The sequence below is a fragment of the Bos indicus genome, chromosome 3 (assembly GCF_029378745.1).
Source record: "Bos indicus isolate NIAB-ARS_2022 breed Sahiwal x Tharparkar chromosome 3, NIAB-ARS_B.indTharparkar_mat_pri_1.0, whole genome shotgun sequence".
In the NCBI taxonomy this organism is placed as follows: Eukaryota; Metazoa; Chordata; class Mammalia; order Artiodactyla; family Bovidae; genus Bos; species Bos indicus.
In genome coordinates this window covers 94,945,037-94,961,153 of record NC_091762.1, presented here as the reverse complement: position 1 = coordinate 94,961,153, position 16,117 = coordinate 94,945,037, and the positions used below count along the sequence as shown (strand labels likewise).

Genomic DNA, 16,117 nt, shown 5'->3' with positions numbered 1-16,117 from the left:
AGTCTTTGCAAATTCATATGAAGAAAATTAAAACTAGACCCTTATTTTAAACCATTCACAACAATTAACTCAAGATCAGTTAGAGACTTAATTGTAAGACCTGAAACCATAAAACTCCTAGAAGAAAACATACAGGAAAGCTTCTTGAAATCAGCCTGGGGAATGATTTTTTTTTGGATATGACACCTAAAGCACAAAGCAGCAAAAGCAAAAATAAGCAAGAGGGACTACATGAAACTAAAAGTTGGTCAAAAGGCTAAAAGTTCTAGTTATGAGATAAATAAATTCTAGGAATGTAGTGTGAAGCATGGTTATTATAGTTATAATACTGTATTACATATGAGAGTTGCTAAGAGAGTAGATGAACTAAAAAGCCTCTTGATGAAAGTGAAAGTGGAGAGTGAAAAAGTTGGCTGAAAGCTCAACATTCAGAAAACTAAGATCATGGCATCTGGTCCCATCACTTCATGGGAAATAGATGGGGAAACAGTGGAAACAGTGTCAGACTTTATTTTTTGGGCTCCAAAATCACTGCAGATGGTGACTGCAGCCATGAAATTAAAAGATGCTTACTCCTTGGAAGGAAAGTTATGATTAACCTAGATAGCATATTGAAAAGCAGAGACATTACTTTGCCAACAAAGGTCCATCTAGTCAAGGCTATGGTTTTTCCTGTGGTCATGTATGGATGTGAGAGTTGGACTGTGAAGAAGGCTGAGCGCCGAAGAATTGATGCTTTTGAACTGTGGTGTTGGAGAAGACTCTTGAGAGTCCCTTGGACTGCAAGGAGATCCAACCAGTCCATTCTGAAGGAGATCAGCCCTGGGATTTCTTTGGAGGGAATGATGCTGAAGCTGAAACTCCAGTACTTTGGCCACCTCATGCGAAGAGTTGACTCATTGGAAAAGATTCTGATGCTGGGAGGGATTGGGGGCAGGAGGAGAAGGGGACGACAGAGGATGAGATGTCTGGATGGCATCACTGATTCGATGGACGTGAGTCTGAGTGAACTCCGGGAGTTGGTGATGGACAGAGAGTGCTGCAATTCATGGGGTCGCAAAGAGTCAGACAGGACTGAGCGACTGAACTGAACTGAACTGAAGAGAGTAGATCTTAAAAATTCTTATCACAAGAAAAAAAATTTTGAGGTGAGGTGATGAGTTAACTAAATGTAATGTAGTAATCATTTCACAATACACACATGCATATCTTTGGGGTTTTTCTTGGCCACACTACACGGCACATGGGATCTTAGCTCCCCTTCCTGGGATCCTAGAACTCAGGCCACCTGCATTGGGAGAGTGGCATTAACCACCAGGGAAATTCCCAAATCATGCACATCTTAAATTCATACAATGCTGTATGTCAATTACATCTCAATGAAATAAAAAAGGTATCAGCGTAAATAATTTGATCTTTAGATCTTCACCCAACTTGATTAGCTAGTAAATAGGTTCTCTTTGTCTAGCTCCTTCAGTGATATTCTCTTTTCCTAGAGCTTCTGTTATCAGCAAATTGAGATTCACAGCACAATACCTGAATAAACAAAACACCTTTAAACCCCTAAAATAAAAAAGTTAAAAATTAAAGACAAAGAAAACCTCTCCCTTGACTTCACAGCCACTTCTAGCCAATGCCCTGCTTCTTAGTTCCCTTTTTCTTATCCTTCACGTCTCAATGCCTTTTCCTGGGATGCCTTACACAATCACTCAATTATATACTTTATAAGTAGCTACCCATTGGCTTCCTATTACATCCACTTACTTAAATTCTCCACAAGACATTCATCACTATTAGATATTTTTCATGTTTATTTGTTTTGTGTTTGCTTTCCATCACAGAATTTAAGCTCTTATCTCTCAACAAGGAATCTGTTTGTCTCCTTCAGTGTTGCATTGCCAGGACCTCAAACATTGTCTCAATATTCTAGGACAATACTTCCATTGTCTTTATAGGCTCTAAGAAATCTGCTCTTACTTCTCTGACCTTATCTCCAACTACCTCCTCCCTGGCTCACTACTCTACTTACAAAGAACAATTTGCTGTTTCTTTGCCAGCCTCCCTCTTTCTTCAGGTCTTTGCTCAAAAGTTACCTTCTCACTCAGGCTTTCTCAATTTGGGAACTTAAAATTGCAGCCCCTTACCCTTTGCCTCTTTACTTGCTTAATTTGTTTCCAAATTACCAAATTGTAATATACAGTTACAATTGTATATTACAATTGTATATTTTTTTATTCCCTGTTCGCCTCATGAAGACTTTGCTGAACCCCCAAGCCTACAGCACAAAACAAAAAATGTTTATTAAATGAATGGGTTTGTGAAATAATTGCTTAAATGAATATCAGATGTGAAATTATTTGCATGTGTAAGGTATCATTATGGGCAGTAAAATTATCTATGTTAATAAGTAATCTTAACTTCAGTATTCATGCTTTAATTCTTCACATTTCGGGCATGGAGTCCTACACACGACAGACTCCCAAAGAAAATCGTTTTTTTGAATTTTATAGCTGGAGGCGTGGGTCCTCGAGTCTAGCAAGGCGGGAAGCAGTTGCTGGCCCCACCCGGGGCCCGCCCCTGTCGGCGATGACCACGCCCACCGAATGTTGAAAGCCTTATAGGCGAGTGACGTCAGGCCGTTTGTTGTCATTGGCGGCTCCCAAGATGGCGTCCATCATGGAGGGGCCGCTGAGTAAATGGACTAACGTAATGAAGGGCTGGCAGTACCGTTGGTTCGTGCTGGACTACAATGCAGGGTTGCTGTCCTACTACACAGTAAGTCCTTGGAGGCAAATCCCCGGCTGCCTTGGGAGTCGGGATTCCTCGGTGGAGGTGGGGAACAGGCTTTCTGGTAGCCCGGTAGAGGTTGCTAGGATGGGGGTGCCGCCGTACGGGAGGGTTCCCTCGTAGGGGAGGGTTTTGCGCCCCGGATAGCCAATGAGGGTGAAGGAGATGCTCGCGCAGCCAATAAATAGGCACCGGTTGTATGATTTATGGGGTGGGGGCGAGCCGTGTTCTTTTCTTAGGGTCCTGTATTTGTTGGGGAGTAAACAGGGGGGCGCGTTGTAGGTAGGTAGATGGTTGTAGTCGTGGCTTGAAGGGTTCGGTCTCGGGATCTGTGCAGTTTCCACATGTTATCATGGACTTGACAGTGTCCCCCACCAGGCCCTGTAGACGGCCGCGCCCCTTAGCTTCCCTCCAGGGATTGAGGAGCGCTGCTTTCTTAGAGCAGTGGTCTGACGAGCTTGGCCAGGTCCTGGAAGTGACTGGGCGTTGCTCAACTTGAAGGATTCTGAAATACCTCCAGTCTGCCCAAGTTGAGTGTGTCTTTCACAGGACTCTCCTCCATTCAGCGGGGGGCGAGCGTAACCGACGCCTTAACTTTTGAGAGCGGAGGATTTCCTACACAGCAAGTCTCTTGTTAGCGAAGAGAGACTGCATAGTGCGATGTCTCCTGAAAGTTATATTCTGGGAAGAGCTAAGTTAAGGGCTTCAGTGTCGTTAAACACACATCAGTGACTGCGGGAAAGGTCCATGAATTGCTGAGAATCTTATGTTCTGTCGCTCCACCCCCGACGCGTTAGAAATGGAAGGTGGGTGGAATTAGAGAAATTACTTCCAAAGGTATTGTCTCTGAATGGTGTCTAGTTAATAATAGCCAATGAGAGGGAGGAAGCCTCTTCAAACGACAAAACAGAATGTCCTGAAGTCTTTAGAAAATAATAGAAGGGAAAAAATTGTGATTATGGAAGAAGGATTAATGTCAACGAGAGGAATGGGGACACTAGTATTGATATTTTTTCGTTAATTTAAATATTTATTGAGCGCCCACTACGTGTTAATTATTATTGCTTTAGGCTAGGTGTGTGTGGATGTGTGTGCTCATGCCTGTGCATGTGAGCGAGAATCAACAAAGTTCAAGATATTCTTTTCTTGAATCAACAAAGTTCAAGATATCCTTTTCTCTGGAGCTTATATTCTAATAAGGTGGTTCCCTTGATTCTTTTTACTTGCAATAACTGCAGAATAAAGGATTCATTATCCCCATTTTACAGTTTGGAATCTGAGGCTCCAGGCTTTTCAGCGATTTGCTCAAGGTCACAGAGCTAGCAGTAAGCAGTGTTATCAGGAGTCTAAGTAACATGGCTTTCTTTTTCCTTTCACTTTCACTACAGAAATGAGAAAAATGCGATCTTTGAGTTACTAAAGACAAACCTACAGGAGTAAAAAGTAAAAACTTTCACACCAACTTCCTTTCTTTACATAATTTTGAAGGGGGAAAAGACTGAACAAACCTGAATGAAATTTAAATACATTGTTCAAGATTAGCTAGCTATGAAAGAGAGGCAAATGAACATTATATCCTGAAAACTCTGAAATTATGAAATCTCATAGTTCAGATAGATGAAGAGTAATAATAAGTTTCAGTAGAAGTGATAATCAGAAAATCCCATGGACCCTTTCCAGCCCATTCAAAATAATTTCAGTGGCACTATGGAATGAAGTTACTCTACAGATCCCAAATTTGTGTGGGTCTGAATTTAGGGCCACACTGGAGGGGCCCCAAGCTGGGGTTCTTGGGAACTCCTCTCCCAGACAGAATCTTCTTTTTTTCCTGTTTTTCTCACTTTGGCATATCTTTTTTCTGCCTCCTTGCCCTTTAGTTTCTGAGTATCTTGACAAATTTCTCCTTGTCTTTGGCTAAACATGGCTTTTTAAATTATGCTTCTTTCTTCTCCCTCCCATTACTTATCCTCCCTACTGAGATTAAACTATAAAACATCATCCTTGCCAGTAGAAGGAGGTATCATATTTCTCACTAATGGATGTTTAGAAATTTTCTTTTCTTTTTTTTTCCTTGTTTTTTTTGGTGTTAAAGTATTTGTTTGCAGAGAAACAACAGAGAAATATTGTAAAATAAAATGATTTTGTGAAAATAAGATGATACTCAATGCCAAATTAAAGGAGGTCCAGTAAAGATGAGAAAAGGATAGGTATTCACTTAAAGAGAAAGTAGGAGACACATTGAATATTGGCAGTGAATTCTGTACACTTCAACATTGTTTCATTACATTAGGATTTGGAAGGATGAAGGTACATCTTAATGATCTGCATGCTGCTGATAACTTGGAGCTGCATCTTCCAGGAAGATTATCTGAATAGTTGCACAGCATTTTAAGCAGAGCAGTAAATAGCAAGTCACTCTAATCACTTGCACTCTGGTCTGGCTCTGTAGTTGGAGGTCTGTCTATTCTAGGGTGGCCATGGAAACCCTGAACGAAACTAGATTGACCTTGCTTTAGAGTTGGCCTATACCAAAAATTGATATTGAGATAATCTCAGGGTTTTGGAAAAGATCACGGGAATTGCTGTGAACTAAATAGTTTCACCCAAACCTCACCTTCACCTGAACTTTTGGTCCTGGGCCCAGACCCTTACCTGTCCTCTGGGAATGAATAGTTTTTTTACTTTACATTTCTTTTATTTTCATTTTATGTAAATTTTCAGTTCTTGAAAAACCGTTTAGTAGATATTCTGTTTAATACAGGAACAGAAAAATTGATTACCTTCTTTAGAAAATAGATTTAGGCAACCTTTTCAGGTCACGCTCCTGTCTTTTAATTATTAGAAACAGTGGTTTATTCAGGAAACATTTATTTGGGACTTTTTAATAGGCACTTTATATATGGACTTCCCTCATAGCTCAGTTGGTAAAGACTCTGCCTGGAATGCAGGAGATCCCCGTTTGATTCCTGGGTCAGGAAGATCCGCTGGAGAAGGGAAAGGTTACCCACTCCAGTATTCTGGCCTGAAGAATTCCATGGAGCGTATAGTCCATGGGGTTGCAAATAGTCAGACACAACTGAGCGACTTTCATTTTCACTTTACTATGTATGCCGGAGATAAAAGCATGAAGGAGAGAGTCCCTTCCATCTAGGAACTCAAAATCTTGCAGAATAGACACCTAAACATAATTTCAAAAAAGTGTGATAAATTCTACAATAGAAGTAAGAATAGACTGCTGTGGGAACTTTGCCTAAAAAAAGGCTAGAGGGACGTTTGAGCCGAGACTTAAAGGTAGAAGAGAAGAAGGGCATTTCAGGCAGTGGGAAATATGCACAAATTGGGAAACTTGAGAACATAAAGTCCGTTAAGAAGATAGTGAGAATTTCTGAGCTTCTTTAATGTAAAGGCATGTAGGGAGATAACAGGAGATTGAATCCAGAAGGTATTTGGAGCCATAGGTCAGGCCTGGAGATGAAGATCTGTTAGATTATAGCATAGAATTTGTTAGTTGAATTTGAGGGTGAGCTGTACTGAGTCTTCCTTGCGGCACATGGGTTCTTTGTTGTTGCTCATGGGCTTTTCTCTAATTGCGGTGTGTGGGCTTCTCGTTGTGGTGGCTTCACAGGTTGCGTACACAGGCTGTAGGGCGCAAGGCCTTCAGTGGTTGTGGCCCATGAACTTGGTTGCCCCCCGGCTGTGGAATCTTAGTTTCTGGACCAGGTAGCAAACCAGTGTCCCCTGCATTGGCAGGCAGATTCTTAACCATCGGACCATCAGGAAAGTCCCCTGTTAGTTGAATATTTATTGAGAGGGATAAGGATATAAATTTGGGAACACTGTTTAAACAGCTAACCATTTATGTGAATCATGATCACAGAGAAAGACGAGAAAGGAAAGAAAATTGAAGGAGATATAGATATATCTGAGGAGTTGTTAGACTAGAAAGCAGGTGTTCATACCTTTTGATTATCAAATGTTTATTGAGGATGTACTATGTGCTAGGCACTATGCTGGGAAGAGGGGTTAAAATGGTAAATAAGATGGGAATAGTCCATGTTCTCATGATGCCTAGAGTCTGCCGGGGTGTACATCAAGTAAGAGCTGTGATGGAGAACAGTAGGATGTTGGGAGGTACACAGGTGGGCAGCTTGCCTCTGTCTTGGAAAAGATTTCCTTGAAGAGGTAGGTTTGCTTTGACCTGAGTGGTGAGTAGAGATTAGCCATGTAAGCAGAGAGGGAAAACTGCTTGAGATAGAGGGAATAGATGTTTTTGAAAGAGACACGAGTAAGGAGCTTGTTAGTCCTGGAATTTAGGCTGTGAGGTGGACAATAGTGCGATGAGAGGGAGAGAGAAGCAGGGGCCAGTTAATGAAAGACTTTCTTGGTAAACTGAGCTAAGGAATTTAAACTTTTCACTCAGGGCAGTGGAAAGTCACTTAAGTGTTGTAAGCACTTTTTGTTGTGGAAAAAACTTTCATAATACAAAATTTGTTTGAAACATATACGAAAGATGATAGTAAAATGAATTCCTGTCACCCAGCTTGTGCAGCTATCAATATATGGCTAATCTTGTCTTATTAATACTCCCAAAGCTCCTTCCTACCCCACTGGATTACTTTAAAGCAGATCCCAAATCTCTTATTATTTCATTTGTGAATATTTCAATATGTTTTACTGTGTTTAAGTTCCTTGATTTTTCTCAAACATTCCTTGATTTTCTCAAACCCTCACCAGTTGGTTTATTTGAGTCAGAATTCCAAACAAGAGCCACACGTAAAACTGAGTCTCTTTTACTCTGTAGGCCTTCCCTCCCTCTTTTTCTTTGCCATTCATTTGTTGAAGAAAGCAAATTATTCTCTAGATTTTCCACATTCTAGATTTTGCTGAGAGTATTCTTGTGGTGTATTTAAACATGTTCCTTTAGCCTCCATGTTTCCTATAAACTGATACTTAAAGCTAGAAGCTTAATTAAATTCAGCTTTTTCCCCCCACTTTGGGCAGCAATACTTTGTAGGTGGAACATATTACAAGTATCTCCACTTTCTTATAGTTTGCTTTACTCTACTTCTTTTTTAGAAAAGAACTATTTTCCTGTTTTTGCTAACCAAAAGAAATCCAAAGAGGATTTTTGCTTTTGTGGAAAATACACAAAAAGTGAAAATGGCATTCAGAGTTTTTGTTTTTGTTTTTCCACAGCGAGCTGCTATAGAGTCAGTGAGCGCCCTAAGCAGCAAGAGTGACACCAGCAAGTTCCTTCCCTGGGATCTATGGGCTTCCCAGGTGGCACTAGTGGTAAAGAACCCAACTGCCAATGCAGGAGACATAAGAGATGCAGGTTCGATCCCTGAGTTGGGAGGATCCCAAGGAGAAGGGTATAGCAACCCACTCCAGTATTCTTGTCTGGAGAATCCCATGGACAGAGGAGCCTGGAGGTCTGTAGGGTTACTAAGAGTCAGATGCAACTGAAGCGACTCAGCTTGCATGCATGCTGGGAACTATTAATACATAGTAGCAAGCTGCTGTAGTTTTGAACTGTGTTTGTGAGCATCTTTACTTTATCTCAGTTTATTTTGTGCATCTGTTAGCAAGGTGTATCCTAAGGCAATTGCGTCATTGCTTTATGCCATTTTGGCTTAGGGAAGGTTTCTTAGGAACAGAGGGAACCTGTACATCAAGTGGCCCATGATGTCTGGTTGTCTCTCTGTGATTTTTAAAATTAAACAATAGGTTCAGGTAAAGTTTGTATTTGGATTATGGAGAAATAGTGAAGTCCTATTGACAGGATTTCAGTGATTGGATGTGAGTGAAGGGGAAGGAGGAGTTTGATGAAATCCAGGTTTTTAGATTTAGTTGAATGAATGATGATAGGGAAGATAAGTATAGGTTGGGTGGAGAATGGTAGTTGCTTTGGGGCATGTTGAAATTGTAGTAAAGATATTGCATAGTCTGGAACTTAAGAAAAAAATCTGGGCTACAGATAAATATTAGCTTTACACATATGGAGAGATGAGAGAGTGAATGAGTGGGAATAATAGAGAGCTTTAGATAGAACACTGAGAAACACCATTGGATTAGGTATCTATTGCTTTATAACAAATTGGCCATAATGATTTTAGCTGCTTAAAACAATAAACATTTATTATCTGTAACTCAGAACTTTGGACTCAAGGTCTCTCATGAAGTTGCAGTCAAGACATTGGCTATGTCTGCAGTCATTTGAAAGACTTGACTGGAGCTGGAGGATTTGCTTCCAAGATGACTCACTCTCATGTCTGTTGGCAGAAAGCCTTAGTCCTTACTGGCTCCTGGAAGGTGGCCTCAGTTCCTCACCAGCTAACCTCTCTGTTGGGCTACATGAGAGTCATTGTGACAGGGCATCTATCTGGCTTCACCCAGAAGGAGTAATCCAAGTGAGAGCAAGGAGAAAGCTGAAGTGCCTATTTGACCTGGTCTGAGAACATCACTTTTGCCTTCTTCCATTCATTAGAAATGAATCATTAAGTTCAGTTCATGCTACAGGGGATGGGAATTTTAGGCATGGGAAAGAGAATTAGCCTCTGCCTTTTGAAAGGAGTGTCAATTTATGGAGGGATTTTAAGCCATCACAGTCGTTTCTAAGGGATTTGGGTAGAGAAAAGAGCCTGCACAGAAGAGTGAAAAGGGACAGCCAGAGATAGCCAAGAAAAACCAGAATGTGGGGTCAAGGCAGGAACTGGCTTGAATACTGTTGAGACAATTGAATAGATGAAATCTTAAAAATACTCATTGGATTGATCAAGTTGGACATCACTGATGCCCTGAAAAAGAGAAGTTCCCATGGAGTCAGAAGTTTGGAAGTCAGAGTGGTTTGAAGAGTAAATAGGAGGCAAGAAGTAGAGAAAATGAGTTTAGATTGCTCAAGGTGTTTCATTATGAAAGAGGAACAAAGGAATATGGAACTGAGAGGAAAGAGTTTCTAAGGTAGGAGTATGCTTAAATGTTTTAGGGATGGGAAGCAGGGTATTTATTGAAGATGAGAGTCGAGTTAAGATTTAAGGAATGTAGTAAAGATTTAGATTAGTGGCCATGGGAAGTGGAAAAAGGAATAACTTGGGTCACATTCTGAGAAGGCAGTGGCAACCCACTCCAGTACTCTTGCCTGGAAAATCCCATGGATGGAGGAGCCTGCTAGGCTGCAGACAATGGGGTCGCTAAGAGTCCGGCACGACTGAGCGACTTCACTTTCACTTTTCACTTTCATGCATTGGAGAAGGAAATGGCAACCCACTCCAGTATTCTTGCCTGGAGAATCCCAGGGACAGAGGATCCTAGTGGGCTGCTGTCTATGGGGTCGCACAGAGTTGGACACAACGACTTATCAGCAGCAGGGTCACTTTGAAATTAACCAGATTGTAAGAGGAGCCTCTTGAGAAGCCCATATGCAGGTCAGGAAGCAAGTTAGAACTGGACATGGAACAACAGACTTGTTCCAAATAGGAAAAGGAGTACGTCAAGGCTGTATATTGTCACCCTGCTTATTTAACGTCTATGCAGAGTACATCATGAGAAACGCTGGGCTGGAAGAAGCACAAGCTGGAATCAAGATTGCTGGGAGAAATCTCAATAACCTCAGATACGCAGATGACACCACCCTTATGGCAGAAAGTGAGGAGGAACTAAAAAGCCTCCTGATGAAAGTGAAAGTGGAGAGTGAAAAAGTTGGCTTAAAGCTTAACATTCAGAAAACTAAGATCATGGCATCTGGTCCCATGACTTAATGGGAAATAGATGGGGAAACAGTGGAAACAGTGTCAGACTTTATTTTTTGGGGCTCCAAAATCACTGCAGATGGTGATTGCAGCCATGAAATTAAAAGGCGCTTACTCCTTAGAAGGAAAGTTATGACCAAGCTAGATAGCATATTGAAAAGCAGAGACATTACTTTGCCAACAAAGGTTCGTCTAGTCAAGGCTATGGTTTTTCCAGTGGTCATGTATGGATGTGAGAGTTGGACTGTGAAGAAAGCTGAGCGCCGAAGAATTGATGCTTTTGAACTGTGGTGTACTCATGATGTACTCTGAGTATAAGTTAAATAAGCAGGGTGACAATATACAGCCTTGACGTACTCCTTTTCCTATTTGGAACAAGTCTGTTGTTCCATATCCAGTTCTAACTTGCTTCCTGACCTGCATATAGGCTTCTCAAGAGTCTTCTCCTCTTGAGAGTCCCTTGGACTGCCAGGAGGTCCAACCAGTCCATTCTGAAGGAGATCAGCCCTGGGTGTTCTTTGGAAGGAATGATGCTAAAGCTGAAATTCCAGTACTTTGGCCACCTCATGCGAAGAGTTGACTCATTGGAAAAGACCCTGATGCTGGGAGGGATTGGGGGCAGGAGGAGAAGGGGACGACAGAGGATGAGATGGCTGGATGGCATCACCGACTTGATGGACGTGAGTCTCAGTGAACTCCGGGAGTTGGGGATGGACAGGGAGGCCTGGTGTGCTGTGATTCATGGGGTCTCAAAGAGTCAGACACAACTGAGCAACTAAACTGAACTGAAGAGGAGCTAGTTGAGATTATAAAATATGATTTGTTTAGTTATGAACTGTAAGTATTTAACACTCTTTCTTGTTTTGTATTGTCTTTATGACATTTCAGAGAGAAAAGTTAGAAATAGTGAGTTAGTAAGTTGTCAGGGTCACTCAAGGTTTTCTTTAAAAGGAATCATTGGAGAAATGATGTGTTTTGCTGTTAACATGCTAGCTGGAAGAGAGTCATAGTGACTTTGCATTTCAAAAACACTGGTAATCTGAACACATTTAAATATTACTTGACAGTCCTTAGCAATGTCTGGAAGGTGATAAAATCTCTCATCTAATTCTTGGATTTTAGGTTTTTGAAGAGCTTAAATATATGTGTTTTTCTTGCAAAGATGTAAAAGAGGGAATCTCAGATTCTGCTAGAAATGTATCAGCACCACTCCCATCAAGCATTTAAAAGTGAATTTATACTTTTGTAAATAAACTTCTTGGTTATATCAAATGTTTTTTATTAAGCTTACATGGTACATATTAATAATCCAAGTTAATAAAATAGCTTTAGAATTGCAAAAGGAACACAAGAAAAATTGTACCTAATCTAAATGCCCTGAAAAGAAGTATGTGGAAATTTTATGTCTTGTGGTTTCTTGAATACCCTAGTCAGCCTTAGTTTTTCTCTTTTTTGATTTTTTTTTTTTGTTTGGCTGTGCTGTGCATGGCATGTGGGATCTTAGTTCTCCAACCAGGGATGGAACTTGCACCTTCTAAAGTGTAAAGTGTGGCGTTTTAACCACTGGACCGCCAGGGAAGTCTCTGTTACATCCTTTATCTGTACAGCAAGCTTGTAAACTCCTTGATAGTACTACTAGCATGATAATTTTCAAGCCCTATAAATATAGTACATCATTCTCATAGTGAATGGAATGTCCAAGGCCCTTTAAGAGATGTGATGTAGAAGATTGTTTTGGAATCATTGCTTATACAGCCTTGTAAATTTTGCAAAATATACTGATAACAAATGTGTTTATGGCTTATGTAAAACCTGATTAAGCTTGTATTAATAACAATGGCTTTGTTTTAATCATCCTTACCCTGTAGAACTGTGTGGGATCTTTTGGTTAGTGTGGTACATCAGACAAGCAGTCAGTTCTTGCTTTATTGCAGGCAGTTTTGTTGATAGTAATTTGTAGAAGGATAGAAAGCAGAGCTATTCTTAAATATGCCACTGTTATATGTGGCAGTTGTCATAGGATTAGATTTTCAACTAGTTGTATAATGTCAGTCAAAGCTAGCTAGAACAATGCTCAAGAGAGTTAGATTAAGGACCTATTTCCTTTTACTGCTTATAGAGAAAAACAAATGGCCAGCTGAGTCTTTTCTTCTCATTTACTATATTGTAAAGGATAATCATCTTAGACTAATTTAAACTAAAAAATTTTACTTTTTTGGTACATGATACATGGAATCATATAAATGAAATCATATTTGGGGAAAGTATTTTGAGGTATTCAAAATTATTTTTTTCCCATTCACATGACAAAGATTATTATGAATGTTAATATTCTGATTCCTGGAGTTTTTTCACATTGAGCCTTCATGCTAAATTGTCTACTTACTTAATTGAATGTATTTTATTTTAGCATTACTCTTATGGCACAGGTGGACAAATGAAATATTGGATGAATATTTGGTTTGTCATTCTGGCAGCTGCCTCTAGTCTCTTGATCTTCCTCTTTCCTCCGTCTCTCATAAATGATACCATGCTTCCCAGAGACAATAGAGTTCATTTGGTGGGAACACTCTCAACTCCTTGTACTGCCACCTATTGGTATAACTATTTTCCTGCCTATCCTTCCCTGCGTCCCTGACATAATGGAAGAAGTAATCCTTGGGTGGGCTTTCCTGGTGGCTCAGTACTAAAGAATCCCCCTGGCAATGCAGGAGATGCAGGTTCAGTCCCTGGGTTTAGAAGACCCCCTGGAGAAGGAAATGACAACCGACTGTAGTATTTTTGCCTGGAAAATCCCATGGACAGAGGAGCCTGCCAAGCTACAGTCCATGGGTTGCAAAAAGAGTTGGACGCAATTTAGCAATTAAGCAACACCACCAATCCTTGGGTGTTCTGGATTCCATCTACTCGCGAATTTTTAGAGAATCTCAGTCTATAGGTTTTTCTCCTTTTTCTGCTTTCTCCTTCCTCTCGCCCATTGTCTTCTACTTCTTTCTATGTACAGACTTTTGTTGTTTAAGAATATTTTGCAATATAACAACTAAACATCATAGTTGTAACAATTTCATATGGAAAATTTTAATACGTTTTGGGATTGCCTGTTGCTTTTCATTTTTTTGGTACAGTTAGTTTTGAAATTGGAAAGTGTAAGCCCTTCAGCTTTGTTCTTTCTCAAGATTGTTTTGGCTATTCTGGGTTTGCTGAATTTCTATATGAATTTTAGGATATACTGACTTTTTCATTAACAAATAAACTTGGGCTATATCTCTCTCAAGTTGAAAAATATCTCTGCTAATTCTATGTCCCCCTGGAAAAATCATCTTCACCTCTTCTTCAAGTTAGATAAACCTATTGAAAGAGTCTTCTACATTGTCTGTCTTTATTCATGCATTTACTGTACAGCAATCTGTTTTTACCTCCAAATTTCACTGAATATCCTAGCAGAAGTCTCCAATGAAAGCTTTGTTGCTGAACCCAGTGGGTGCTTTTAACTTTTCATTTTAGTAGCACTGTCTCTGCAGAATTTGACATTATTACTCTTTATTTTAAATTTCAAAAAGATTGTTTCATTGCTCTTGAAGAGATGCAATATATTCTTAATTTAAAAAAAATTGAAAAAGCATATAAAATAGAAAGAAGCAAAGTACTACCTGAAATCCTACTATCTGTGTTTTGGAGAATAGCTTTCCTAACAACTCTTTATGCTTAAATACACCTTTATGTATATTTTATATAAATGGAATCATTATATATATAATAATATACAACCCAGAAGCATTTTATTAAAAAATTTTCTATAGATATGTTGTACCATTTTGTATTGTATTTCTTCAACTAGCAAAATGAGCAAAGGATATCTTTTTTCCTTCATCCTTACTTAATGAGATCTCAGTCATCTGGCTTTGGGAGATTAAGATTCCTATGCTGTCTGTGATGCAGGAAGACAATGTACAATAATCTGTATTATCTCCTATAGTTCTGCTCAGCTGGATAGTACCCAGTCTACTTGATTAAGGGCAGTTCAAAAACCCACCCACAAACAGAAGACTCTACTTCTTAATGAGGGAGTGACAAAGTTCTAAAAGAGCTTGTAGGATGAGAAATACCATTATAGGCCATTTTTGGAAAATGCAGTGTGCCATAAGCCTCTACTATATTAATCATTGTTGTAGGTATTTTCTACTATTGTCAAATATATCGCTTCATTAAGCCTCATAACCTCTTCCATTTTTCCTTGCTACCACTATAGCATATAAACCACCCGGGTCTGGTGCAAAAACTTCCTAAGTGTTCTCTTTGTTTCCTTTTTGCTCTCTAAAGTCCATTTTTTAATCAGTAGCCCAAGTGATTTTTTAAAAAAAGGAAAAAGGAAGATCATATTTTTCCCCTGCTTAAAATTCTCTAGTGACTATAGGAAAAAAAAATTCAAACTCTTTACTATGACTTACCACCTTGTAAGCACCAAAGAATTGATGCTTTTGAACTGTGGCGGTGGAGAAGACTCTTGAGAGTCCCTTGCACTGCAAGGAGACCCAACCAGTCCATCGTAAAGGAGATCAGTCCTGAGTGTTCATTGGAAGGACTGATGTTGAGGCTGAAACTCCAGTACTTTGGCCACCTCGTGTGAAGAGCTGACTCATTTGAAAAGACTCTGATGCTGGGAATGATTGAGGGCAGTAGGAGAAGGGGACGACAGAGGATGAGATGGTTGGATGGCATCACCGACTCAATGGACATGAGCTTGGGTAAACTCCGGGAGTTGGTGATGGACAGGGAAGCCTGGCGTGCTGCGGTCCATGGGGTCACAGAGTCGTACGCGACTGAGTGACTGAACTGAATTGAACGGATGGCCTTGTGATCTTTCTCCACTTAACTTTCTACAGTAAACCTTTTGCTCACCACTATATCCACTGTAGCTTTTTTTTCCCCCCTGTTCCTTGGACACCTCAAGCTTGTTCCTATCTCAGGGTCTTTGTGTATATTTTCTGGCTTCTTGGACTGATACTCTCCCATGACTGTAGCATGCCTGATTCCCTTCTTGTTATGCAGGTCTTCATTTAGGCATCACTGCTCAGAGAAGCCTTTCCTTAACAACCTGTCTAAAGTACACCTCACTATCAGTCACTAGCACTAGCACACTGGTCTTTTTTTTTTTTTCACTTGATGGTTTAGAATATAAGCTTATTTTATTTTATTTAAAAAATTAATTTATTTTAATTGGAGGCTAATTACTTTACAATATTGTAGTGGTTTTTGCCATATATCGACATGAATCAGCCACAGGCACACATGTGTTTCCCATCCAGAACCCCCCTCCCACCTCCCTCCCCATCCCATCCCCCGGGGTCATCCCAGTGCACCAGCCCTGAGCACCCTGTCTCATGCATCGAGCCTGGACTAGCGGTCCGCTTCACATATGATAATACGCACGTTTCAACGCTACCCTCTGAAATCATCCCACCCTTGCCTTCTCCCACAGAGTCCAAAAGACTGTTCTTTATATCTGTGTCTCTTTTGCTGTCTTGCATATAGAGTCATCGTTATCATCTTTCTAAATTCCATATATATGCGTTAGTATACTG

The 16,117-nt window shown here is 40.1% G+C and overlaps 1 protein-coding gene across 4 annotated transcripts in view; it reads left to right on the top strand.

The window, feature by feature from the left end:
* Positions 1 to 2,626: 2,626 nt before the first annotated feature.
* OSBPL9 (oxysterol binding protein like 9) overlaps positions 2,627 to 16,117 on the top strand; it is a 164,057-nt gene continuing 150,566 nt past the window's right edge. For all 4 annotated transcript variants that reach the window (XM_019957502.2, XM_019957501.2, XM_019957500.2 and 1 more), the window contains exon 1: positions 2,627 to 2,775. In XM_019957502.2, coding sequence (XP_019813061.2) covers positions 2,665 to 2,775 — 111 coding nt within the window. In that variant the 5' untranslated portion in view covers positions 2,627 to 2,664. The remainder of the gene's footprint in view (positions 2,776 to 16,117) is intronic.